We start from the raw sequence: 27,961 nt of genomic DNA on the forward strand, positions 1-27,961 counted from the left end.
TGAGCCGAGCAGCTCCTGGACCGTGCTCCAAAGTCAGCTGTGATCTTGATGGACTGGACAGGGTTGCCTGGAGTCAAATAGTTTTTTGAGACAAAGCCCAATTGTGTAGCTTCAAACTGTCAACAGTTCTCCTGCCCCAGGCTCTTGAGTTCTGAGATTACAGGTGTGTGTCAGCATGCCCAGCTCAAAACACAGCTTGTAATCCTTGCTTTAGAATTTGTGGCTCTCCAACAATAAGGTTATGGCCCCCCTGTTCTGTTACAAACACACAAACAACACCTACAAAACCGAAGTCAAAGAAAGGGGAAGCCAGCTCTAACTCCTGCATCCAGGAGTCTGAGACAGGAAGATGGCGACTTTGAGGCCATCTACAGAAGGAGAGCGCATCTCAAGTGCAGCCCTGGGGGAAGGGAGAGTAGGGTCCACTCTGTGCAGTTGCACATCCATAGTAAACTGTCTGCAATGTCCTGGGCCTGGGGCCACTGCGACACCACTTGTCAGATTGTGGAATTACAGGTGACTTGATCCTTTTTTTTTTGTTTCCAGACAGGGTTTCTCTGTGTCCTGGAACTCACTCTGTAGACCAGACTGGCTTCGAACTTACAGAGATCCTCCTGCCTCTGCCTCTCGAGTGCTGGGTTTGAAGACGTGTGTCATAAAAAAAAATTGAGGTTCAATTCGCAAAAATATAAGTGACATTAGAATCCTATTACACTTATTTATTTGCTTGTGAATGCGTATATATGTGAATGCGTATGTGTGTGAATGTGTATGTGTGTGAATGTGTATGTGTGTGAATGTGTATATGTGTGAATGCGTATGTGTGTGAATGTGTATATGTGTGAATGTGTATATGTGTGAATGTGTATGTGTGTGAATGTGTATGTGTGTGAATGTGTATGTGTGTGAATGTGTATGTGTGTGAATGTGTGTATGTGTGAATGTATATATGTGTGGGCATACATGTGACAGCACCCTGTGGAAGTGAGAAGGCAACTTGCCAGTGTTCTTGCCTTCTGTGGGTTCTAGGGATGAAGTTCACCTCACCCACCAGTCCAATTTTCATAAAAGTGACACTTTGGAGTGTCACTCGGTGGAGATCAAGAACTGACATCGCTTTGCTGCTGAGCGCTGTCCTATCGAATGATGGCCATTGTCATCCTCATCACAGCGGCTGTAGTCACTTGCAAGAGCCCCTGGCATCAGGCTTGTTGACCTTCCCTCATGGAAGGAGGGAGCAGAGAGGGTCCCTCCCTCCTGCGTCTCCCTGCCAGCTGTGTAATTCTGCCCCAGCTGCATGTGGTATGGGGCGGTGCTAGAACCTGTGGACTGAGGAAAGTTAACCAAAGAGGTAACATTCCATCTATGCAGCTATGCAGATGTATCATTATCCTGGAGTCTTTCTAGCCAGTCATGTGACTGCTTGGGGGTGTGTCACCTGCGAGTCTATGAGCATGCCTAATAAACTCAGTGGTTCACCAAGCCAGGCTTGGGTGCAGCAGCTACTTTGGTCTGTCCTGATGCTGATTGCTCATGTCCGCAGGAAAAGTTCACGCGACACACCGCAGTCTGCACCCACTAGGCACCCCTCTTCCTGACATTGTCCCAGTGCCTGGTGCCTGCCAGCCTGTCTTGTATCTGGTTCTGCCCATCCTGGACATTTCACAGCAATGGAATCCCACAGCACCTGACCTTTTATGTCGAGCTTCTTTCCTTCAAAGTGGCCTTTGTGCGGCCCACTGGTGTGTGACGCGTGCCAGTGTGCCAACCTTTCCGTGGCTGAACCACATTCCACTGCAGGTACAGACAGAGCACTCCTTATTCGTCACATGACGCTTGGTGGACAACGAGCCTCATTTCACAGTGGGAGGAAGTGGCGGGGAGTTGAGGAAGGCCGCCGGTCCAAGTCTTCCACCCTCAGCTCCGGCTCCCATCACCTCCACTTGCCCCTCATCAGCATCATCCCACCAAAGGCACTAGAATTTGCGAGAAAGTCAGAGGCTAAAACTGCACTGGGCCGGGTGGCGGTGGTGGCAGCAGTGGTGGCGCACACCTTTAATCCCACCACTCAGGAGGCAGAGACAGGTGGATCTCTGTGAGTTTGAGGCCAGCCTGGTCTATAGAGCGAGTTCCGGGACAGCCAGAGCTACACAGAGAAACCCTGTCTCAAAAAAACCAACCAACCAACCAAACACAACAACAACAACAAAAAACCCACACAAAAAACAAACTCTAAAAACACCCCCCAAAAGATTTAGTTTATTATATATGTATGTGATATATATATACAGAAGATATATATATACATATATATAAAACATATATACATGTATATGCAACAAATTCCTGGAACTGGAGTTATGGATGGTTGTGAACTCCTGATATGATGTTGAGAACCAAACTCAGGTCCTCTGCAAGGACAGCAAATGCTCTTAACCACTGAGTGCCCCTTCAGTCCACTCCTGATTTGTTTGATTGTTTTTTTTTTTATGTTTGTTTTTTGAGACAGTTTCACTGTGTAGCTATGGCTGTCCTGGAACTCACTACAGAGACCAGGCTGGTCTCAAACCCACTGAGATCACCCGCGTCTGTCTTATTCCCAAGTGCTGGGATTAAAGGGTATGTCACTGCTCCTGTCTCCACCTTCAGTTCTATAAGCAATGTTTAGAGGGAACCGTGGGTCTGATGCCTGCCGGGCAAGTGCTCTACCACTGAGCTCCACCCCAGACCCAGATGGAGCTCTTCATGGTCAGGAGACAGGGACACCTGATTACCCCAGGCTGCCTCCTTGCATAAAAGCAGAAGGAACTTTTTATTCAGGAAGGGTTGTTTGGGAAATATGTGGATATAACATAAGTTATATCACTATAATCTTGATTTCCAGCTGAGACAAACACCTCCGGAGTTTCCTTGTTGGCCGGGAGTGTTGGAGTAGACATTCCATTTTGGCTTTTAGCCTGGCCTGCAGGGCTCAGTGCAGGATCCTAGACCCAAACAATGGCCTTGTTTTAATTTAGCAGGAGGAAGGGCTCTAAGCCAGGGCCTGAGTCACCATAGGTGGGGCCACCTCACAACCCTCTTCATTTACCACCCATGGTTCTTTCAGTGAACTGAGACAGGATTCCCCCCCTCGCCCCCCTTTTTTGAGACAAGTTTGTATATAGTTCAGGCTGGCCTGGAACTCAGATATCTACCTACCTACCCACCCCCCAAGTGCTGGAATTAAAGGTGTGTTCCACCATGCCCTGCAGACTTTGGGTCTTCCTGCTCCCACCTACCGAGTGCTGAGATTACGGGTGTGCACCTGACAGTGGCCTCAGAATCATAAATTTAAGGAAAAGACAAAACTTTGGACAATAGTAAATATGCAGAACCATTTAACTCAATCTTTTTTTTTCTTTTTTTTACTTTTATCGATTCTCTGTGGATTTCAGAACATGCAACCTGATCCCGTTTATCTCCCTGTCCCCTTGCATTCACCCTCTGCCCCTGCAACCTCCCCCAAAACAAAACCAAATTTAAAAGAAAACTCAAGAATCCAAACAAAACAAAAAGAGAATCCTGTGGAAGCTGTAGTGTGGCCCATTGAGTCACACAGTCTACCCTTTGGTCCATTCATCTTTTCTTGCAAGTGTTTATTGCTATGAGTCATTGGTCTAACTTGAGGCCTCTGGCTTCTGCTACACCGCCTCCACCGATACTGGGCTCTCACTGGGGCTCCTCTTGGCTGTCTTGTTGTTGTCCTGTGTCATGGAGATCCTGCTGTCTTGAATCTCTAGGTTCTGAAAAGTTTTTACGTCCCAATAAACCTCCCTGCTGCCGCAATAATCCAAATCAGACCAAGTCAAACCGGACTAGAAAAAGGCCATGTTTAACGGATACCAGCGCTCCTGGGTGGCCTTCCAGGCCCTCAGAGAGGAGATGGAAAAGGAAGACCCGGAAAACCACACGTTTGTTTTCTGGGGTGCAGTTTAAATACCCCGTGGGAGTGGTCTTGAGCATCTCTGGGGAGGGCTTTCTTGGAGGTGGAGTCTGGACTGAGACAACTCCCAGAGGAGGGGTTTAGGGTGGAACTTTTCACCCAATATTCCAGACTTTTTTTGATATATGGATGCTAGGAGCTAAGGTGAAGCCTTAACTCAAACATTCCAGACTCTTTGGGTATATGGATGTCAGCGGCTAGGGTGACACTCCCAACCAAATATCCCAGACTCTTTGGATATAGGAATGCCAGGGGCTGAGGTGAAGCCTTAACCCAAACATTCCAGACTTTTTGGGTATATGGAGGCCAGGGGCTGGGGCGACACTTCCAACCAAACAGGTTGGTCCCCTTTACCTGCTCTAGCAGTTCCTAGATGAAGTGGATGGTCAGGTGGGTCAACTTATAGCCCTGGTTCTGGGCCTGGTTGGTATCTGTGTTGGTCAGTCTGCCAGCTTCGAGCTCTCCAGCACTGCCCCCAACTAGCTCCCCCAATGCAGCCTGCAGCAACCAGTGGGGCCAATTCTGCTCTCAGGTCCGCAGATTCCAAACTCACCCCACCAGGGCTCGGCTCTACAGTTTTGCCCGGGTGAGGTAGCCATCCCTCTCTCCAGATTGCTGGGGGCGGGGCAGATGAGGGGAGGGATCAACTCTCCTGGCTCACCTGTGCAGCTGACAACAAGGTCAGCTCTAGTGTGCTGTCCAGCCTGGGTGCAGGGCCCACTCTCCTGTATGCTGCAGGTGATGAGGAGCAGGGCTAGTTTTCCCACTCCCCTGACCCCAGGGCCAGCTCTCTTGCCTGCTGTAGGTAGCAAGGGGTGGAATGAGGATGGCAGCTTTTCCTCACCTATGCCACCACATAGCAGACGAGGGGGTGGGGTCAGTTCTGTTACTCTCACACCCTCAGGGCTGCCTCACATGCATCCTGAACACAAGGTGTCTCACTGGAAGCTCACTGATTAGGCTGGGTGACCAGCAATTCCTAGGAATCCTCCTGCCTCCACCTCCATGTCTAGTTTTTCTACAAGGGTTCTAGGGATCAAACTCATACTTTTGTGGCAAGTATTTTACCAATCAAGAAACTGAGCCATTTCCCAGGTCAAGGAGAGGGTTTTGAGATGGATGGGCTCAGACAGGGAGAATTCCACCCCAAATCCAATGTCCTTGAGGAGAGAAGACAGAGGCAGATACTGGGGAGCTGTGGCAGGGGACACTAGAAGCCACTAGGCCCTGAATAAGTAGGAAGGGTCCTCTTCTAGAGCACCAGTGTGAATATGGTCCTGAACACATCTTACCTCCGACTTCTGGCATGGACCCTTTTCCCAAATGAAGTCGCAGCTCAGGTCCTAGGGATTAGGGTACAGGAGAGACTTTCGGAAGGGTGGCTATTGGATCATTCCATCTGCCTAAGGGGCTAGGGTATGGCTCGGGGCAGAGCATTTGTCTAGTATGCACAGGATAATGGATCCCATCCTCAGCACCACACATGTACATGTGTAAACACACATACATGCATATATGTACATGCACACACATGTACACACAAACACACATATCCATACACACACCTGCATAAACCGCATAGCTGGGATGAACCAGATATTCATGAAAGCTCATTGCAGGCAGGGAATAATAGAAGGGCAAGCACACAGCACACACAAGCGCTTGACATGCAGTGGTTACCCATGCAAAGGTCCTGCTAATGTGGACATGCCATCTAGAACCATAGTCCATATTTCAATCATGATGTTGAGCTGCCACCTCCCCCCGGCTGAAGGGGGCTTGCAGACTGAAAGCCCATTGGCTGTCTTGACAGCCAATTCTTGGGCTATGGTGGGATTCCACTTGGTTTCAACCAAATTCCTTCCCAATATATGAGGAGATATTTATTATCAATGCCCATGACAGTTAGTGGAACCATGCAGTTACCATAACAACTACAACTTAAGTACAACAGCCCGGGTGAGGCCCTTCAGGAGACCCGCCCACGGCGCTGTCATCTTCAAAAGCCTGCGGACTTTGGACAGAGGCTGTACAGTTGGAACAGGAGCAGCACAGACACTTGGCTGGGGAAGGGAGAAGTCTGATTCTAAATCAGTCTGTTATTTCTTTAATTGGAAGCTCTTGGAGGTAAGTTATTTCCTAGTTTTGGGAGGAAGTATTTTCATTTTGTGGAGGAGGCTGGAGGCTCATCAGTTAGGAAATCTACAGATGGTCCGTCATCCCAGAGTCAGGCCTGGAGTGCAGGATGCAGTGGTCCACACCTCTTAGCTCTTGGGAGGTAGAGGCAGGGGGATCAGGAGTCAAGGGCAGCCTTAGCTACATCCCAAATTTGAGCCCAGACTGGATTTGGTGAAGCCCTGTTTCAGACTTCCACCTCCCTGAAAGGTGTTTCTCACAGTGTGATGAACCCAGGAAGAGAGCAAGGCAAAGGACATATATTTTGTTTAAGGCAAGGTCTCATTAAAAAAAAGATTAACTTTTATTTTATGAGTGTGGGTGTTTCACCTGCTTGTAATGGAAATGTACTGTGTGTGTAGCTCTGCCAGAGGTCAGCAAGTGGTGTTGGATCCCTTGGTGCGGGAGTAAAGGGGTGGCTGTGAGCCACCTTGTGGGTCCTGGGAACCAAGCCCAGGTTCTCTGGAAGGGCAGCAAGTGCTCTTAAATGCTGAGTTGTGTCTTCAGTTCCAAGGGCTCATTTTTAGCCCAGGTGGCTTTGGACTTGCAGCCTCCTGGGATTACAGATTATGGGTCATCAATCTGGCCAAATGCTATCCAACATCAGTGAAATATAAAAGTCCAGATAAGCAGATGTCTCCAAGTCCTGCTCTGGTGTGAAAGCCAGGCAGAGTGTCCATTCCTCAAAACCAAACAGACTTACCAACAATTTACACGTCACAATCCGGGTATGGAGTGAAAAGGACGTAACAGGCAGTGGTGGCGCACACCTGTAATCCCAGCACTCGGGAGGCAGAGGCAGGTGCATCTCTGAGTTCAAGGCCAGCCTGGTCTATGGAGTTGAGTGCCAGGGAAGCCAGGACTAGATAGAGAAACTCTGTCTTGAACCCCCCTCTCCCAAAAAGAGCACTTATTGCTCTTCAGGAGGATCCGGGTTCAATTCCCAGCACCCTCATAATGGTTCACAACCATCTGAAACTCTAGTTCCAGGGGATCTGTTGCCTTCTGACATCTGTGGAAACCAATCATATGTGCAAACAGACAAAACTCACACAGGAAATAAATCTAATAATTTTTTTAAAAAGGAATCTCTAACACATACTACAATCTAAACACCAGGATTCAGATGCTCAGTAAAAGAATCAGTGCTGTAGGCTCTCCTGCTGTGTGGGACAATGGTTTTACCCTGTAAAGATTTGTTTCTTGTACTTGTTTAATAAAATGCTGATTGACTAGTAGTCAGGCAGGAAATATAGGTAGGGCGACCAGGCAGGAAGTAGAGGCAGGGCAATGAGAACAAGAGAATTCTGGGAAGAGGACAGATTCAGTCTGCAGTCGTCACCCAGACACAGAGGAAGCAAGATGAGAATGTCTCACTCATGAAAGGTACCAAGCCACATGGCTAACACAGACAAAAGTGCTGTAGGAAATCCTACAGCCAGTAGCCTTTAAGTTACCTGCCCACTTGGGCGTGGCCTCTTATACTATTTATGCGGATATAAAGCTTGTTTGGCCTCTTTTCTGGCTGTGGGATTTGGTTGCTGTTCTCTATTCCAGCAGAGGATATTGATTTGTGAGTCTGCCCCTAAATAAGTAACCCTCTATTATTTTCAATTCTGAGCTAGTGTGGGGTTTCTTTTAAGCATCCTTCTTCTTCTGGCGCCCATGTGGATTCGGACTCCACACTAACCGGGTGGACGGCCTACAGGCCTAACTGGTCCATGGCCCAGAAAGTCTCCCAACCCTGCCAGCTTGGCTTGCTTTTACCTAAGCGCTTTTTTTTTCTTCATAGAAAGCTCGCCACAGAGGAGCTTACTGTGTGTGGTAACTTGGAAATTTCCCAAGTGCACTCTTTCCCTGGTGCAATTCCTTGCCGCTTGGTGTCTTTTGTGCAGCTTCCGGTTTGTGCTCCCTGACCGTGAGTTCTGGGTTTCTTACTCCATGTATGGAATTGATTTAATTGCTTTTAATTTGTCAGGCAATGCATATTTCTCAGTGTTTAACCAAGGCGGAAAACTAAAGCGGCTCAGGACCGTTCCTGTCACCACCAATTGCATTGTTGCTAGTCATGACTCTGCAACCACGACACCTGCTGGACAATAAAGATTATTACACCTAAACAATTTACCAGATTGTTATTAAACAATTAATAACAGGTAATTAGTAAATTAATAGGTAGACTACATTAATATTGAAACTTTTAGTAACTTTTTTTTGCTAATACTATAGATTGTATTCTGCGAGGCTTACATGGTTATGGCGATACATCAATTTATTCGATATTGGGAATCCTTTTTTTCTTCATATTATGTCATTAAGAAAGAATGTGGCACTTTTAGGAATGATACAGTCTTTACAGACTAATAATGAACAGCTAGTTGACAGGATTAATACCATCGAAAATCAAAAGTTACCTGAAAAAATTAATAGTATTGAAAAGGGTAATGTTAATTTGACAGACAAAATTGAATCCATATCTAAGGCTGAGAAATTTTTTGAAAGAATTCATACTGTTGAATTTGGTAACCAAAATTTGTTAAAAAGTTATAATAGGCTAGCAGATAGAGTGTCTCTCCAGGATGGCAATCTTCACGCTATCCAAATAATGTCCAAGGATGAGGTGTTATCTTTAAAGGAGAAACTTCAGACCTTGGAATCACATGTGCAGGATGAGGACCAGAGGCTAGGGGCCTCAGTGAAAGCACTAGAAATATATACAGGCCAGGAGATTCAGGCTTTACAAAAGACAATAGTAAAAAGATTTGAAATGACTGAGTAAATTATTGGAGCTGATGAACAGGGAAAGAAGGCACAAGGGCAGGATTCAACATTGCCAGTAGCTGTCAGAGATGACTTACCCAGGATTTTAGCTTCCTACCCTGTAATCTACTCTGACAAAGCATCAATTTCTAAAGGCCCAAAAGGATCCAAAGAAGGTGAATGAATACCTATAGGAATGAATGATCTAAAAGAAATTAAACAAGCTGTCGTAACTTACGGCTTGCACTCCACATTTGTTAGGGAGATGATAAAGACTTGGGCTTCTAGCACTAAAGTAACACCACATGACTGGCTTCAGTTAGTTTCAGCAGTCCTAGATGATGGGCCCCAGTTGATGTTTAGATGTTATTTCAAGGAAGATGCTAAAATCCTAGAACAACAGGGAAAAGCAAAAGGACTTGACTTCCCAAGATCAAATTCTTGGTGAATGCATTTATGCTAACCCATAAGTTCAAGCTCTTTACGATGAACAAATCTTGTCCCTATGCCACAAATCAGCCTTAAATGCTTGAGACAGGATTCAAGAACTAGGAAAATTAATTGAATCATACACCAGAGCTAAACAGGGCCAGAGAGAACACTTTAGTGACTTTTTACAAAGATTAACTAAGGCTATACAAATAGGAGTAACAGACCCAGATGCTAGATGAATACTTATTGAGTCTCTGGCTTTTGAAAATGCCAACTTAGAATGCAAAAAGATACTTGGGTCTTTAAAGGTCAGATCAGCACCAATGGATGAATGGATCCTGCATACAATGAACATTGTGACATTTGACTATAATACTGAGTCTTGGGTAGGAGAAGCAATTTCCAAAGGAATGAGGAGACATCAAAATGTCAAATGTTTTAATTGTGGTAGAATAGGACATCTGAGAAGGAATTGTAGACAAGGAATTCCTAGAAATAATATTTCCCCTGGGAGCTGGGCAGTGGTGGTGCACACCTTTAATCCCAGCACTCGGGAGGCAGAGGCAGGTGGATCTCTGAGAGTTCAAGGCCAGCCTGGTCTACAAGAGCTAGTTCCAGGACAGGCTCCAAAGACACAGAGAAACACTGTCTTGAAAAACCAAGAAAAAAAATCTCCCCTGGGAATGGCAAGAATAGGAGGACTCAGCCTTCAGGTAGATGTAGAAGGTGTGGCAAAGGCCGGCATTGGACCAATGACTATAGATCAACAAAAGATAGACAAGGCAACCTGATACCATCAGGAAACTTCTTAAGGAGCCTCTCACAGGCCCCCAAGCGAAAAGTGGCCCAGTCATTCCCAGTCATTGTGGAGGACATATCTCACCAGAAAATTTAAAAAATCCAGAGCCTTCTGTAAAAGACCATACTGTTCTAAATGATGGCATAAGCATGAAGGATAAATCAAAATTTCCAATAGGAAATAGGAAACATATGTTCTGGTAGACTTCTATAAATGATCAAAGATGAAAGCTAAGCGTGCATATAAACAGCATCGTAATTGTTGGTTTGATAGGCACAGGTGTGGATGTGAGTATCATTACTCCAGAATCTTGGCATCCAAATTGACTTCTTCAAGAGGCAGATGTTCAATTACTAGGCATTGGAAACATATCTCAAGTTAAACAAAGCACAAGTTGGGTTGACTGCCTAGGGCCAGAAGGTCACAGAGGGAAGCTGAGGCCATATGTGGCTAATATTGCAATAATTTTTTGGGTCTATGACCTGCTGCAGCAATGGAATACCAAGATTAACATTCCTGAAGTTCCAGGAACTCAGAATTCTGGGAAGGATATTATAAGGTACTATACACAAAGGTCACCAGCCATTCAGGCTGTACAAGAACATAAAGCAACAAGTAAACCTTTAGAGGTACCAACAGCCCTACCTTTAAAACGGTTAACTGAGAAACCAATCTGGGCTTAGCAATGGCTACTAACTGAAGAAAAGCTTCAGGCCTTAGAACGGCTGGTACAAGAGCAACTAAATGCTCACCATATTGAAGAATCAACCAACCCTTGGAATTCTCCTGTATTTGTTGTTAAAAAGAAATCTGATAAGTGGAGAATGGTGACAGATCTAGAGCTGTCAACAAGGTAATTTAACCTATGGGCCCTCTACAATCTGGAATTCCTCTGCCTTTTCTATTACCAAAAGGATGACTTCTTATAGTTATTGATTTAAAAGACTGTTTCTTCACTATACCTTTACAAAAAAAGGACAGAGAAAAATTTGCCTTCACAGTGCCTACTTATAATAATTTTCAGCCTACTAGGAAATATCAATGGACTGTCCTCCCACAGGGAATGCTCAATAGCCCCACCTTGTGTCAATACTTTGTCAGTCAGCCATTGGAAATAAAACATAAGCAATTTCCTGAGTCTGTAATTTACCAATACCTGGATGACATTTTGCTATCTGATTCAAACACAGATACTTTAGAAAGAATGTTTGAAAAAGTAAAGAAAGTTTTGCTAAGATTGGGATTACAAATTGTTCCTGAAAAAATACAGAATGGAGACTCTGTCAATAACCTAGGATATAGATTTACAGAAAATTAGAACACAAAAGGTACAAGCCCCGTTGCAGACTCTTAATGACTTTCTTTTTTAAATTATATACATATATACACACATATAAAATAATATATATAATATATACAATACACACATATATGTATATGTATGTATACACACACACACACACACACACACACACACACACACACATATATATATATATATATATATATATATATATATATATATATACCAAATCTCATTACAGATGGTTGTGAGCCACCATATGGTTGCTGGGAATTGAACTCATGACCTCTGGAAGAGCAGCTAGTGCTCTTATCCTCTGAGCCATCTCTTCAGGTCCCTCTTAATGACTTTCAAAGACTGTTAGGGGACATTTCGAGTCTACGATTGGCTGTTGGGGTAACACCTGATCTAATAATTCATTTATACAAAACCTTAGATGGTAATAAAGACTTAAATAGTCCCAGAGAATTAACAGCTGAAGCAGAAAAGAAATTGATGATTGTTGAGGAGAAATTACAGGAGGCACATATGGATACGGTGAACCCAAATCTTAGTTGTACTCTAGTCATAGTGCCTTCCAGAATCTCTCCTACAGGAATTTTAATGCAGAGGGACAATATTATCTTAGAATGGATCTTTTTTTTTACCACATACATCAAATAAAAAATTAAAAAATTATGTGAAAACAGTCTCTGAATTAATTATAAAAGGTAAATTGAGACTTAGTCAATTAGCAGGTATAGACCCAGCAGAGATTATAGTGCCTTTTACTGCTCATGAAATTAAAAAGTTATGGGAAGACGATGAACCCTGGCAAAGGGCTTGTGCTAATTTTTTTGGAGAAATTAATAGCAATTATCCCAAAAGTGATAGACTTAACCTTATAAAGAGAACTTCTGGGATTCTTCCCTGAATTGTACATGATGAAGGCATGTACAACATTCCTTCATATATATATATATATATATATATATATATATATATATATATATTCAGCTGATTTTGGAGTTGGACAATGGCTCTGTACTTCTCTAAATCCAAGCTTGTTGCCAAAAGGAACATTCAGAGTTTCTGTCTCATATCAGGAGCCATCTGGTAAGGGACAGAAGGGAGACTTTAGGAAAAGCTTTATCTTCTCCATGCCTATTTTGCCTATATCATATTCTTCATTGTATGTATGTTTATATGAATGATGTTTAAGTTTCCATGATGAATAATAGATTTTCCTGCAGATCCTGCTCCTGCAGTAATCTTTGAAGTTTTCAGGAAGAAGATGGGGCCCCACAGCAACCACTCCACCTAATTGAGATGACATCGTGATGCAGAGAATGCTAATATAAGACCACTTTTTTGGGTACCAGATGCTGAAATGGTGCACCTTCTCATATTCTGGCCAGAACTCCAAATGAGAACTTTGATTTTTTTTTTTTTTTTTTTTTTTTTTGGTTTTTCGAGACAGGGTTTCTTTGTGGCTTTGGAGCCTGTCCTGGAACTAGCTCTGTAGACCAGGCTGGTCTCGAACTCACAGAGATCCGCCTACCTCTGCCTCCCGAGTGCTGGGATTAAAGGCGTGCGCCACCATCGCCCGGCCAAATGAGAACTTTGAAAACAAAACCTATTGGGCTGGAGAGATGGCTCAGAGGTTAAAAGCATTGACTGCTCTTCCTGAGGTCCCAGTTCAATTCCCAGCAACCACATGGTGGCTCACAACCATCTATAATGAGATCTGGTATCCTCTTCGGGCCTGCAAACATACAGACAGACAGAACACTGTATACTTAATAAATAAATAAATCTAAAAAAACCTATTGACTGATTGGAAATTGTTTGCAACTATACTAAACAGTAATTTTGGAACTTAACCACCACTTAATTTTTGCAGGGTCCTATTAGGAGAACATCGCCCCATGACAGCGGGAAGCAATTCTAGAAGACGACACCCCCATCCCAAAAAAGTTTGTCCATAGGGTTGGGAACACTGTTTAGGGGTTGTTGATTATTAACTGTACTAAATAGAGAGTTGTGGTGAAAACTATGTTCGTTCAAAAAAAAGGGGGGATATAGTAATATTGGGTAATAGAGTGAATACTTGTAAGCTATTATTTATGGATAATTTACATTGGTATAGTTTTTGTACATTGATACAAGTTCAAATTATATTTGTTACTTTTGTTTATATTATTTGTACATATATACAAAGTTACTTTGTCAGATTGTATATATGCATGTTTCTACCTTGGTTTAGGACATTTTGTATATTGATACAACTTTTAGGGTATATTTTCATATTATAGGTCAATAGTTGTTCATGTTTGTTGTACATACAGTTAGATCAATTAGGTTTTTTAGATACATAGAGATTGTATTCTGTCTAGATAGGTAATCTTCAACCACTTCAAGGATCTGTGGAACATGGCGTTTAAATAACTGAGGGTTCTGTTGACATGAGACATGATTGCTTCTGACAGCACCAATCTATTACTGAGAGAATGTTGAGCACTGAAGACACTCCACTTGGAGTTTGTTTTCTTCTTGGCAAAACTGGCCTTTGAGCAAGGAACTGACAATGCCTCAACCACTGACAAGTAACATAGTACCCGGAAATGGATAAGCAGGACTGTCAAATCTTGCCAAGACAGGGTAAAATGGCTTTGAAAAATTTTCCTGCCTCTGAAAATGGTCTGTCAGTTACACTAGGCCTTAGCCAAAGTTGGTTGCTTCAACATTGCAAAATGAGACTTTGAGTGATTGCTCAGGTAGCTAATTGTCTCCTTCATATATTGCTCGCTTTGGAAGCAACTTGATTGTACTTCCTGCCTGCTCAAGTAATATTATCTCCCTTCTTAGGCCTTTGATGGGGTTGAAGATTAGGTAGTTGTAGTTACTGTACTCTTATGAATTAGCCAAGCCATTTCCTATACAAGACTTAGACTTCAGAGGATAGAATGTTTATTAAAATATTTAGCATATGTTCCTTGCTTAATATTGTTTATGCCTGATGTAATTCTAATTATACTTGATATCTCTAATGTATATAGTTTTGTATTGGGTTTGAAACTCTCTTATTTAAACAAAAAGGGGAGGTGCTGCAGGAGCACATTCTGTTCCTTCAACCAATAGCCTTTAAGATACCAGCCCACTGGGGCATGGTCTCTTATACCTTAAAAAGCAGCGGGAACTGGGAGCTCTCTCTCTTGCTTCGGGCTCCCATTCTGGCTGCTAGACTCTCTGTTTCCTGTTTGCACCAAGAGGACTATTGTTTGGGACGGTGATCTGTAAGTTTTTCCCCTTAAATAAATAACCCTTTTTATTATCCATAATTCTTAACTGGTGTGTGATTGTTTTGCAGCTTCATTTCATTGAATATACATGTTTGTATACGTCTATATAAATAATGTTTAAGTTTTCCACAATGAACAATGAATTTTCCTGCAGTAATCTTTGAAGTCTCCAGGAAGAAGATGGGGCCCCACAACAACAACTCCACCTGGTTGATATGATGTCATGATGCTGATAGTGCTACTATAAGCACCTGGGTACTAGCTACTCAAGATGGTTCCAACTTGGTTAGCTAAAATGGTGCGCTATTTTTACAATGTTCTGGCCAGAACTCCAAATAGGAACCTCAGAAAAACCCTACTGAATACTCAAAGACTATTTGCAATTATACCAGACAGTAAGCTTGGAACTTAACCATCATTTTACTTTCACAAGATCTCATAGAAAGAGCATCACCCCCATGACAGCTGAAAGTAATTCTAAGATGATGTCCTCTCTCCCAACAAAGTTTGTCCTTAGGGTTAGGGACATCATTTAGGAGTTGATTATAATTGATATAAGGTTAGAGGTTGTATACATGCATGCTTCTACCTCTGTTTAAAACATTTTTGTATATTGATACAATTTTAGGATATATTTATCATATTGCAATGCACATTTCTACCTCTGATCAAGATACTTACACATTGTTTACATTTTGAGGTCATTGTCCTCATTTGTTGCACAGTTGTTTATTGTATAATATTCTAATATGAAGTCTTAGTCTTTAAGTTATTTAGGTATTAAGAATTATAGATCAATAGTCATCTATGCTTTTCATACATATAGTTAGGCTAGTCAGGTTCTTTAGATACATAGAGATTGTATTCTGCATAGATAGGTAATCTTCAACCACTTCAAAGAGCTGTAGAGTATGGCATTTAAATAACTTAGGGTTCTGTTGAAGTGAGACACGATTGCTCCTGGTAGCACCAATCTATTCCCAAGAGAATGTTGAGAACCGAAGACACTCCACTCAGAGTTTGTTTTCTTCTTGGCAAAATTGGCCTTTGGGCAAGGACCTGCTCATGCCTCAACCACTGATAAGGTCCATGGTATCTGGAAATGGATATGCAGGACACAAGGAAAAAAACTGTCAAATCTTGCCAAGACAGGGTAAGATGGTTTTGAAAAATTTCCTGCTTCTGAAAGTATTCTGTCAGTTACTCTAGGCCTTAGCCAAAGTTGGTGGCTTCAACGTTGCAAATGAGATTTTGGGTAATTGCCCAGGTAATCAGTTGTCTCTATCATTTGTGGCATATTTTGGAAGTTGCTTGATTGCACTTCCTGATTACTCAAGTAATATTATTTTCCTTCTCGGATCACTGATGGGGTTGAAGACTAGATAGTTGTAGTTACTTTCCTCTTATGACTTGGCCAAGTTATTTATTATACAAGACTTAAACTCATTAGGGTAGGATAATTATGGAATATATTTGTTCTTATTGTATATAATTTTTTTTTTGGTTTTTCGAGACAGGGTTTCTCTGTGGCTTTGGAGCCTGTCCTGGAACTAGCTCTGTAGACCAGGCTGGTCTCGAACTCACAGAGATCCGCCTGCCTCTGCCTCCTGAGTGCTGGGATTAAAGGCGTGCGCCACCATCGCCCGGCCCTATTTTATATAATTTTGTATTAGGCTTAAAACTCTCTTATTTAAACAAAAGGGGGAGGTATTGTAAGAAATCCTACAGCCAGTAGCCTTTAAGTTACCCGCCCACTTGGATGTGGCCCCTTATACCATTTATGCCGATGTAAATTGCATCTGGCTGTGGGATTTGGTTGCTGTTCTCCATTCCAGCAGAGGATATTGATTTGTGAGTCTACCCCTAAATAAATAACACTATTATTCTCAATTCTGAGCTAGTGTGGGATTTCTTTTGCACGACCTTCTTCACAAGAATTATATAAATTATAAGAGTTATAAGAAGCCTGAGCTAATAGGCCAACCAGTTTTTTTTAAAATATTTGTTTATTTATTATGTATACAATATTCTGTCTGTGTGTATGTCTACAGGTCAGAAGAGGGCACCAGACCTCATTCCAGATGGTCGTGAGCCACCATGTCGTTGCTGGGAATTGAATTCAGGACCTTTGGAAGAGCAGGCAATGCTCTTAACTGCTGAGCCATCTCTCCGGCCAACCAGTTTATAATTAATATAGATCTCTGTGTGTTTCTTTGGGACTGAACGACTGTGGGACTGGGCAGGACAGAAACCTCTCTCAACACTCTCCTTCTGGGAGGTCCTTTGCTGTGGAACAATCTTTTTGTATACTATGAATATCTACACAGTAGCTAATAAAGGACTGAGTGGCCAATAGCTGGGCAGGGAGAGGTTTGGCAGGATTTACAGACAAAAGGGGAGGGGAGAAGTGTGGAGTCACAGAAGTCACCAGGAGACTGGGAGAGAAACAAGATGAATATACCATGCTGGAAAAAGGGACTGCCACATGGTAAAATGTAGATAAGAAATATAATTTCTGTTGAAAGAGCCAGTTAGTAACAAACATAAGCTATTGGCTGAGCGTTTATAATTAATATTAAGTCTCTGTGTGGTTATTTGGGGAGCAGGCTGGCAGGACAGAGATGACCAATGGTCCCCAATGAAAAACTATGTCTACAGTCCTTAGAGGTATCAGCAACTGAGAAAAAGTAGTGGAGTGGGTGTCAGGGACAGGGAATGAGGCAGGCAAGAGGTAAGGAATAGTCTCAGTAGGAGATGAGGATGTTGGTAACCACGGGGATGTGAGTATTGTCTGCTGTGTACACTTATCATAATAGAAAAAGAAAAACAGACTTTCTTGTATTTAAAGACCACACTGTGCAATCAGCAGTTTCAAGCAAGAATCCAGTGGATGCCTTGTGAGAAGGTAAACAGAGGTCAAGGAACATGGCATACCCATGACCACGATGTCACTTCTGAGATCCATATCAATTACAGAAGGAAGCACAGTGACTTCATGGTTGGAAGACCTGACAGCCCTCGCCCAAGGAACAAAAGAGTGAGTGATGGCCAAACCAGATGTCTCTACTCTGCACTGAGTACTCTCTCCTCCTTTCAGATCTCATGTAGCCGCGGCTGCCTTTGAGCTCCCCTTGTGGTTGAAGATGTTCTTGAACACCTGATCCTACTGCCTCTACCTCTGGGATATTGGGATTACAGGTATATACTACAATGCTCATTTTATATGGTGGCTCTGTTCCAGGCAAGCACTCTACCCACCGAATGACATTCCCAGCCCTTTCACTTCGTATTCTCCGAACTTTCTGCCAGACAGGCACACTTGTGCCGTAGACAGGTTTGGAATCCCAGCAACTGGAGGGGTGGAGGCAAGATGATCAGGAGTTCAAATTCATCCTTGGCTACATAGGGAGTTGAAGGCCAGCCCGAGCTACGTAAGATCCTGTCTCACAACAACAACAACAACAACAACACAGTAAAAGGCACACTTGGTATTGCATCCCATTCTATCTGATCATCACTTAAATGCCAATTCCCAGGAACCACGAGCTGGTGGGCAGGAGGTAGAGTTTACTAAAGGACTGGTACCTTGAGAGACTGGAAAGCAATCTTCCCTCAAGGGTGGGATGCGGGGGCAGAGCCTGGGGAAATGACTCAGTGGTTAAGAGCACTTTGTTCTTGTAGAGGGCCTAGGTTCAATTCCCAGAACTCATGTGGCAATTCACATCCATCCATAACTCCATTCCAGGAGATCCAATGCCTTCTTCTGAGCCCGAGGCCACCAGGCACACGTGTGGTACACAATGAGCCTGAGGCCACCAGGCACATGTGGGGTACACATAAGTGCAGGCAAAACTCTCAGATGCATGAAATAAAAACGAAATAAAAAACCTTATAAAAATAAGATGGAGAGGGGGAAACACATAACACAGACCTTTGGCTTCCACACACACACACACACACACACACACACATATGCATGCACACATGAACACGTATGTATACATGCATATCACAGACATTACAGGTGGCCATTGTACCTCAGAAGACCAGACTGAGAAATAAAAATAGAGTTAACCCCATGACACAAGTTCATGTCACCAAGCTTAATGTTTTACTTAAAAAAAAATTATACATTTATGTGTGTGTGTGGGGGGGCAGCATCATGAATGTTTGTTTGCACATGGAGGCCAGAAGGGTGTGTTGGGCATTTTCTTCTATCTGGCTCCATCTTTTCCTTTGAGGCAGGGTTTCCTCTTGACCTAGGGCTGTGTTTTCCCTGCTAGACTGGAAGCCAGCAAGTCCCAGCAACTATCCTGGACCTGCTCCCATTAAGCTGGGGTTACAGGTGTGAACAGGATGCCTGACTCGCTACCTGGGTGCTGGGATTGGAACTTCAATCTTACGATTTCACAATAAGTGATTTTAGCTGCTGAATCATTTCTCCGGCCTCCCTGCTACCAAACTTAAACTACACTGTTTATTTGACCTGAGAAGTTAAGATTAGAGACATAATAGGCAAACGTCCCAGACAGGGAGAGTGTAATTAGTGCAGTAATGAAATAATCCTTCTGTTTCACTTCTTTCTCTCTCTCCTTCCTTCCCTCATTCCCTTCCTTGAGGCAGGGTCTCCCTTTGTAGTTCTGACTAGCCTGGAACTTGAAACATAGACCAGACTGGTCTTGAACTTACATTGATCCCTCTGTTTCTGCTTCTTGGGTTCTGGGATACAGATCTGATGTTATTTTCCTATTGTTTTGTGACCTGCTCTTGGCTCCAGCTCTCTTTGGTCTTTCTTGCCTATAAATCCAACCTCTTCTGCAGGGCTCATGGGACACTTGCTCCACTTTATGAAAAGAAAATTGGCTTGGTCCAGTAATTGCGAAGTAATTAGCATCCTTAAACTAAAACTGTCTTCTAACACCATTTTGCAAAGCATGTATATGGGCAGCCCTGAAGCACAGGGGAAGTCGTTCAGCCTCCGTATTCCCTAGAGTGCAAACGAGAACGCCACAGAACCCCTACCAAAGGTGTGGGTGGGCATTCAGGGCAGCTCGTGCTCTTCGGGGGAGGGAGGAGATGGAAGTAGCAGACATTCTGGCCATTGTTAAGTTCAACAAGCCTCTTACCCTGGGGTCAGCCTTCCTAATCACCCTAAATGGGAGTCACATGAGAGGGGCGCATCTGTTGGTGGGCAGAAATCAGGACTCGCAGGAGCAGTTTTTGACCGCGGGGGCTGTTGGTCCTTCCCCACGCCCCGGTGCAGACAGGGCTGCAGACGCTCGGTGCCAGACAGCGGTGGTGGCCTCACTACTGATCACACATGCAAACACGGAAGGGCTGGGGGCAGTGCCCTGTCTTTTACCCTTGAAAAGGTGTAGGAAACGCGCAAGCGCAGGCCGGGGCCCCGCAGGTCTAAGGCGCCAGCCCTGCCCCTGCGCTCCACGCTCAGTCCCGGTCGCCTTAGCGGGTCGCGGAGCCCGCAGGGGCGAGGTCCCCAGAGGGAGGGCGAGCCTGGACGTGGGGTCGCGCGCCAGCACCCCCTGCGCGCGCACGCTCTTCCCATTTGTCTCCGCGCGCGTGCACGCCCCTTCTCGTCTGTCTCCCGGCGCGTGCACGCCCTTCCTCTCCGCCGTCTCCCCGCGCGTGCGTCCCGGTCGGCCGTCAGAAAGGCACGCGCCTCGCCTTTAACGCGGGCCGAAGGCGCGCCGCCCGTATGGCTTGCGAGCCGCGGCCGGTGTGGGCCTGGCCGGGCCTGGGCTGAGGCCGAGCCAGCCGCGGGGTTCCGCACCCCGGACGGCGCCCATCATGCGGCGGCTGCGGCGCCTGGTGCACCTGGTGCTCCTCTGTCCCTTCTCCAAGGGCCTGCAGGTAAGCGGTGGCAGGCCATGTGCGGCCACACGGGGAGGGGCTGGGCGTGGGATGGCGAGGGTCGATGGGCGCGTTGCCCACCCAAGTCCTTCCTTTCTTTTGCTACTTCAAAATTAGGCTTGTTTTTCTGGGGTAACAAACTTGGGGCATATCCTGCCCATGGCCATCCCATGAGCCAGCTGAAACCTGGGACTGTGGTGACCTTGGGCCATTGAGGGCCAGCTCCTGTCTGCAGAAGAGGCTCCTCTGCCCGTTCTTTGGGATGATGGGGTCAGGCCTCTGGACTCCAGCCTCTGGTTGCCAGGGTTCTCAGAACCTGCAGGAAGGTGCCAGCTCTTGCCAGCCCTGCCCAGATCTTCCTGGCCTCTCTGCAGGGCAGGTCCTGAGGATGCTGGAGGATGCTGCCCTGTGGGCTGCGCATTTGGCCCAGGGCCTGGCCTGCCTTAGATTTTAAAGAATGAAGACTGAAACCTACTGGATGCAGAGCTCTTCCAGGCCCAGATGCCCTTGTCTGCTCTCCTCTGCCAGGGGCTTTAGCGTGTGCCGCGGTCCATGTTTAGCCCCTGGCTGGATATGAACTGAGGAGTTTGGGGAACTTCCTTGTGCCAGGAGATGGTCCCTATCCCTAGCTCAGAAGGACAGGCCTGACTCAGCAGTGGGTGGGCCTAGGAATGGCAGGAGAGGGGTTTTGGCTAGTTCCCAGTGGGACTGGTTCAGGGACAGTACTGACTGAGCCTCACCTCCTCTGAGCCCATGAAACACCAGGGTTCCTGGCACATGGCCTGGGCTTCCTGGGCAAGGAGGACACTGTGTAGCTACCATCCCTGAAATGACTTCTCGAGTGACTTCTCTGGTGCTGGACTATTTATCCCTGCAAAATATGGGCCCAGGGCTTGCCAGTCTGTTCACCACCGAGCGGCAGAAGACTACATGAGCTTCCAGTAGCCACTGTGGTGAGACCTGCCCCAGGGTGGGGATATGCAATGGCTCAGGGACCCTGGGAAAGGGATGGGTCTGTCAAAGGCTAGGTAGACCATCAGAACTAAACCAGGTAATGATAGCCAAAGGGGTTCAGTGGAGCCCCCTGCGCCAGGGCCCAGTGCCCTGGGAAGGGCTTGCCTGGAGTGGGCCCTGGCTGGCAGGTTTAGCTCTGTGTCACTTGGGCCAGCCTAGGTCAGCTGCTGGCTCTGGTCCTGGTCCTTTGCTCTTGGTGTAGCTTGAAGTCTTACGGTCTTGTCTCATAGCAAAGGTGTCCCCTGTTGTTTCTCAGTCTTCATGTTTGCATTTTGGACAAGTCTGAAGGAAGCAGCTGATTGCCAGGGCCAGGCGAGCCCCAGGAGGAGAGGTCCACAGAGCCATGGCCCAGAAGAGGGATCATCTATGGGAAGAACCTTAAGAAGAGCTGGGCGTTGTTCTTGTGAAGGAGGTTCCTTTCTGCGCCAGCACTGAGGGAACTAGGGCAGAATGTAGATTTGAGTTCAGCACCACTCCCAGATCCAAAAGTGGGGTGTCGGCTGGTTCCCTTCTCAGACTCTCTGGCAGCTGGTAGTCAAGAGGCCACAGGAATCCCTTGATATCAATCAGTCTGGTCCTCTCACCCTCCCCGCTGAGCAGATCCAATTGGGACATTTGGCCCTATGTGGCACAGGCTGTCTGGAAATCCAGTCCCTTCTCCCAGAGATGCCATTTGGCATCCAGCTGTCTCTGATTGTCAACTTTGGACCCTGCTTGGGGTACTCAGTGGAGGCCAGTGTGTTCAGCACCTCCTCACTCTCCAGTGCTCTCACCTGTCAGCTGGCAGAGAGGGCAGAGGGGTGAGGATGACTATGGCCTGGAGCCTCTGCAGAAGCGAAGGTCGTAGGCCCATCCTTGTTTTGGGTTGTGACCAGGACTCCCCCCCCCCCCCCGTTTCTGTCTTGAAACATTTTTTAAAGAATTAGTTTATGTGTATGAATGTTTTGCCTGAGTGTATATATACACTTGCGTGTGTGTCTGGTGCCAGAGCAGGTCAAAGGAGGTGCTGGATGCCATGGAACTGGAGTTACCATGGTTGTGAGTGGGTGCTGGGAACCGGACTGGTTTCTTCTGTAACAGTACCGCTAGGTCTACAGGAATGTGTCCATCACACACACAGTTTTTTAAAAGAAACACATAGTGGCTGGCTCTGGGCCTGGCCTTTTGCTCTCGAAGTCTTTCTGTCTTGTCTTATAGCAACAGTGTCCCCTGTTGTTTCTCAGTCTTCATGTTTAAAAGAAATACATTGTGGCAAAATACATCAGGCAGTGATTGTGCATTCCTTTAATGCTAGCACTCAGGAGGCAGAGGCAGGGGGATCTCTATGAGTTTGAGGCCAGCCTGGTCTACAAAGCAAGTTCCAGGACAGCTGTTACACACAGAGAAACCCTGTCTCAAAAAAAAAAAAAAAACAAAAAAAAAAACAAACCAAACCAACAACCGCCCCCCACAAGCCCAGCAAAACTCCCAAACCAAGAACCCCCACAGCATGAACTATCCTATCCTGCTCACCTCTCCTTTGTACAGTGGTGAATGGTGCATTGAGAACTGCTGTGCAGCCCCTGGTGTGGCCCATCCACAGAAAGCTCACTTCCCTCCCCGACCCTGTGTTCCCACAGCCTACCCTGCCCCTGGCACTCACTTTCTTCCTATGCATTTGAAGACTCTGGGGACTCTTTGAGTCCCACAAGAGGTGTCCTTCTGTGACATCTATCCCGGTGGTGGCAGGTACCAAACTTCCATCCTGCTGAGGCCGAGTGGTATTTCTGTCTTGTGGATGGATACTGCTGTCCACCCTTGCTGTAGGTGATCCTGCCACTGGGAATGTGTGTGCATGAACCTGTGTCTTCTCATTGCCTCTCAGGGTGTAATAGAGTTGGCTTGTTGGGCCCTTGCCCTCCTCCATACCCCTTTTCCTGCTGGCCCTGATCAAGGGGACCAGTGGGAAAAATGAGGGTAACTGAACTCGCCCCAGGCCAATGGCTCAGCTGACCTTATTTGGAGGCAGGAATGTTAGGAAATGAGGGCATTTTAGGGGAGCGGGTTGTAAAAAGTATCTTCATTAGACTTCATCTTTTCCTTATTTTGAATGTCTTGTCTCTGGTGGAGAGCCCCTGGATGCAGATCCTGGCATATGCCCGAGAATGGTGGGGTGCTGAGCTAGGTGCTTCTCATTGCTGGAGGTGGTGAGTGCCAGCTGGGTTGGAAGGCCGTGAAAGGTCCAAAGAAGTGGAAACTGCCCGTGGTGATGATGGGCACCTCCTCACCTGATCCCTCCCTCAGCAGGGCCGGCTCCCAAGCCTCAGGGTCAAGTATGTCTTGCTGGTCTGGCTGGGCATCTTCGTGGGCAGCTGGATGGTCTATGCGCACTACTCATCCTATTCGGAGCTCTGCCGTGGGCACATCTGCCAAGTGGTGATCGTAAGTCTGCCTGGGCCCCGGGGCCCGACCCATGTGAAGCCCTTAGAACTATGACGGGAGGTGGGCTTGGAGGTGGACCAGTAGAGGACTGGGGGTCTGGGGGAGACAGTGGAGAAATTACAGCTGCTGCGTGTGTTTGGGGTGCACTCCAGGAATGGCCTGGAGGGGGCTGCCCTGGCCAGTCCTGAAAGCAGGCCATGGGGTGGAGTCTTCTATGCCTTTCTCTCCAGGGAGCCATTGCTGCTGTTGAGTGAGGATGTCCCTGGGGTGCACGTGTGAGCGGGCATGCTTGCATGCCAGTGCCTGTGTGAGTGTGCCCATGAGCCTCATGAAGCTGGTATCTCAGTTCTCTGTTCCTTGTGACTGGTGACAGGGACATAATGTCCCCAGATAGGGGACATTGCTTCTTTTCCAGAGGCCATCTTTTTCCACCCTCTGGTCATACAATCTTCGCTTCTAGCCAGACTCTCAGCGTGGAGGGAGCTACTCAGTGGATCCCTACCTTGGGCCACTCTAGATGGAGAAACTGAGGCTTGGAGACCTAGGGGCGGCAAGAGTCCTGAGGAAGGCTGAACATGCTGCCCACCTTAGTTTCTTTTTAATTTTTTCTTTTCTTTTTCCAAGACAGAGTTTCTCTGTAGCTTTGGAACCTGTCCTGGAGCTAGCTCTTGAAGACCAGGTTGGCCTCAAACTCACAGAGATCCGCCTGCCTCTTCCTCCCGAGTGCTGGGGTTAAAGGCGTGTGCCACCACCACCTGGCTAATATTCATTTATATATATATGTGTGTGTGTGTGTGCGCGCACACATGTGCCATGACCTGTGTGGAGGTCAGAGGACAACTTGTGGGAGTTGGTTCTCTCTTTCCACCTTTACTTGGCTTCTGGGGTTTGAACTCAGGCCATGAGACTTGGTAGTAAGCATCTTTACCTGCTGATCCATCTTGCTGGATCCTACCTTGGTTTCTGTTGAATTTCCTCTCAAACTGTCATTCCTTCTGCCATCTTGGAATGCTGAACAGGGCCAGTAGGCTCCTGCTGGCTCCTGCAGAGCCATCCCAACTCCCTCTTGAAGTCCTGTGACTGGGGTTGATGGGTTATCAGCAGATCCTGCGGTGAAGGACTCCAGGGTGGTGGGGTGACTAGCACAGCCTTAACGTCCCATCTCTAGTTGACGAGCCTGTTTCATGTGGCCACTCTATCTTTGTGGCTCACATGACTGAGTCAGTGCTTCAGATTGTCTCAGCTTCTTGGATGGTGGGGTGCTGGAAACCTCCCTTCCCCCATTTCCTCCAAGCCTGGCTCTGACCAGTGCCAGGCTCCATGGCAACCAGTGATTTGCCCAATGAGAGCCAGCAGGCCCTTTACCCCGAAACTAGGGGCTGGGTAGTGCCGATTTTGATTATGTGGGGAGAGGCTCTCCCGCTGATAAGGTGGCCTGGGGCAAGCCTGGCAGGAAGAAAGGTCAGCAATTGTGGGGCCCCAGGATGCCATTTCTTTAGGGATGGTCAGATAAGCCTGACAGTGACCAGTAACTCAAGTACTGGAGCATTTGAGGACCCCCAGGGAGCACCTTAGGGGTTGGTGGCTCTGAGTCCAGCTGGCTCTAGAGGTAGACATCAAGGAGAGGCCCTACCATTGGGCTCCTCCTGCCTCAGCCTACTGGGCAGGCTGTCAGAACAACGGTCACTGGAAACGCTGGATGGTAGGGGAATGTGGACACCTGCTTAGAGGAGTGTCCTGAGCTGCCTTGAAAGTTCCTGAGGCTTAGTTATCGCCCGTGACCAGGACCCTCTCATGGGTCTTGTGACTTTCATCTCACCCTGGTCCAGGCTGTCTTTCTGGCCATAGCTCTGTTGCTGAGGGCCCAGCAGTGGAACCTATCAATGGGGGCCTGCCTGTGGCCCTGGCCACCTGTGTGTTCTAGTTGCAGGGTCTGGCAGTAGACTTGTGGTATCCTTCTCTCAGGAGTCAAGTCAGCGAGAGGAGGGGACAGAAGGGTTGCTCCTGGCTACAAGCCTGCCCCCATGCCCATGCTGCTGGTGCCTTTTCCTTTTCTCCTGGGGGTTCCTGGAGGGGTGTGGGGCTGTGACCACCAAGCCCCATACCCTGGTGCCTGTCTCCTCAGTGTGACCAGTACCGCAAGGGCATTATCTCCGGCTCCGTCTGCCAGGACCTGTGTGAGCTGCAGAAGGTGGAGTGGAGGACCTGCCTGTCTTCAGCTCCAGGCCAGCAGGTGTGCAGCTGGGCTGGGTGTGGGCTGCAGCTGGTGGCAAGCTGGACTTCTATAGGGAACAAACCTGTGGCCTTGTCTAGGTATACAGTGGGCTCTGGCAGGACAAGGAGGTGACCATCAAATGTGGCATTGAGGAGGCCCTGAACTCCAAGGACTGGCCAGATGCAGTCCTGCGGCGGGAGCTGGTGCTGTTTGACAAGCCCACACGGGGCACCTCCATCAAGGAGTTCCGGGAGATGATCCTCAGCTTCCTCAAGGTTAGTCTGCTCTACTACAGGTACTCAGACCTTCACCACAGTTGGGATGTCTACAAGGACCCGAGTAGGAGGCAGGCAAGTAAGCATCTTTCCAGGGCTTGTGGGAGGATAGACTGGCAGAGTCTGAGGTGTGGTGAGGGCTCAGGAGACTGAGGACTCTGCACCCAGTGTGGTAACAGTAGAGACTGGTGGGAGATGTAAACAGGGATCCAGGGTCAAGTGATTAGATCTCAAAGGTTCAGTACATCGCGGTGGCCTCTCCTCATCCCTCAGTGACAGAAGCAGGAGAGGGGAGTGAGTGTGTGGCATGGGCAGCAGGCCTTGAGGACATTCTAATGTCTAGAGACTAGGTCAGTGGTCTGCCAGCTGAGGCGGGCACAGGGCGTGCTTCTCTGCCTTCCAGGCGAACCTGGGAGACCTGCCCTCCCTGCCAGCGCTGGTTGACCAGATCCTTCTCATGGCGGACTTCAACAAGGATAGCAGGGTGTCCCTGGCGGAGGCCAAGTCTGTGTGGGCCCTGCTGCAGCGCAACGAGTTCCTACTGCTGCTGTCCCTTCAGGAGAAGGAGCATGCTTCACGGCTGCTGGGCTACTGCGGGGACCTCTACCTCACTGAGGGCACCCCGTATGCCTGGCATGGGGCAGTGCTGTTGCCTGCCTTGCGCCCCCTTCTGCCGTCTGTGCTGCATAGGGCTCTCCAGCAGTGGTTTGGACCTGCATGGCCCTGGCGTGCCAAGATTGCCATTGGACTGCTGGAGTTCGTAGAGGAGCTCTTCCATGGTTCCTATGGTACCTTCTACATGTGTGAGACCACACTGGCCAATGTGGGATACACGGCTACCTATGACTTCAAGATGGCTGACCTGCAGCAGGTAGCACCGGAGGCTACGGTGCGCCGCTTCCTTCAGGGCCGCCACTGTGAGCAGAGTTCTGACTGCATCTATGGACGAGACTGCAGGGCCCCTTGTGACAGGCTCATGAGGCAGTGTAAGGGTGACCTCATCCAGCCCAACCTGGCCAAGGTATGTGAACTACTGAGGGATTACCTGCTGCCTGGTGCTCCTGCAGACCTCCGTGAGGAACTGGGCAAACAGCTGCGCACATGCACGACACTGAGTGGACTGGCCAGTCAGGTGGAAGCCCACCACTCACTGGTGCTTAGCCACCTCAAGACCTTGCTCTGGAGGGAGATCTCCAACACCAACTACTCCTAGTGTTGCAGGCTCCAGCCATTATCGTCCAGCCATGGGTGGGGCACCCACTTGGGAAGTCTCCCTACCCCTCTCCAGCAATCCAGCAGGTGGGGCCGTTCCTCTGTAAATAAATGCTTTTATGTGACCTTGAGCATTTGTATCCCTTGTTAAATATGAAGCAGCCTCCTGGCAAGCCTATTCTAGGGCTCTTGTCCAGGCACAATGGAGGACATGAGAGATGTGT

The 27,961-nt window shown here is 47.1% G+C and overlaps 1 protein-coding gene across 2 annotated transcripts; it reads left to right on the forward strand.

The window, feature by feature from the left end:
• The first annotated feature begins 20,392 nt into the window (after positions 1-20,392).
• Positions 20,393-27,868, forward strand: Dipk1b (divergent protein kinase domain 1B). Of its 2 annotated transcripts, none has more exons than XM_075985515.1 (5): positions 20,393-20,600; positions 23,901-24,035; positions 26,161-26,268; positions 26,349-26,525; positions 26,929-27,868. In XM_075985515.1, exons 1-5 carry the CDS (start codon positions 20,538-20,540, stop codon positions 27,736-27,738), a joined length of 1,293 nt encoding a protein of 430 aa, XP_075841630.1. In that variant the 5' UTR covers positions 20,393-20,537; the 3' UTR covers positions 27,739-27,868. The 2 variants fall into 2 exon arrangements, with proteins under 2 accessions (XP_075841630.1, XP_075841628.1); XM_075985513.1 differs by having other exon boundaries at positions 20,399-20,600; positions 23,898-24,035.
• The last annotated feature ends 93 nt before the right edge of the window (positions 27,869-27,961 follow it).

This window comes from Microtus pennsylvanicus, chromosome 9 (genome assembly GCF_037038515.1).
Source record: "Microtus pennsylvanicus isolate mMicPen1 chromosome 9, mMicPen1.hap1, whole genome shotgun sequence".
NCBI classification, from domain to species: domain Eukaryota; kingdom Metazoa; phylum Chordata; class Mammalia; order Rodentia; family Cricetidae; genus Microtus; species Microtus pennsylvanicus.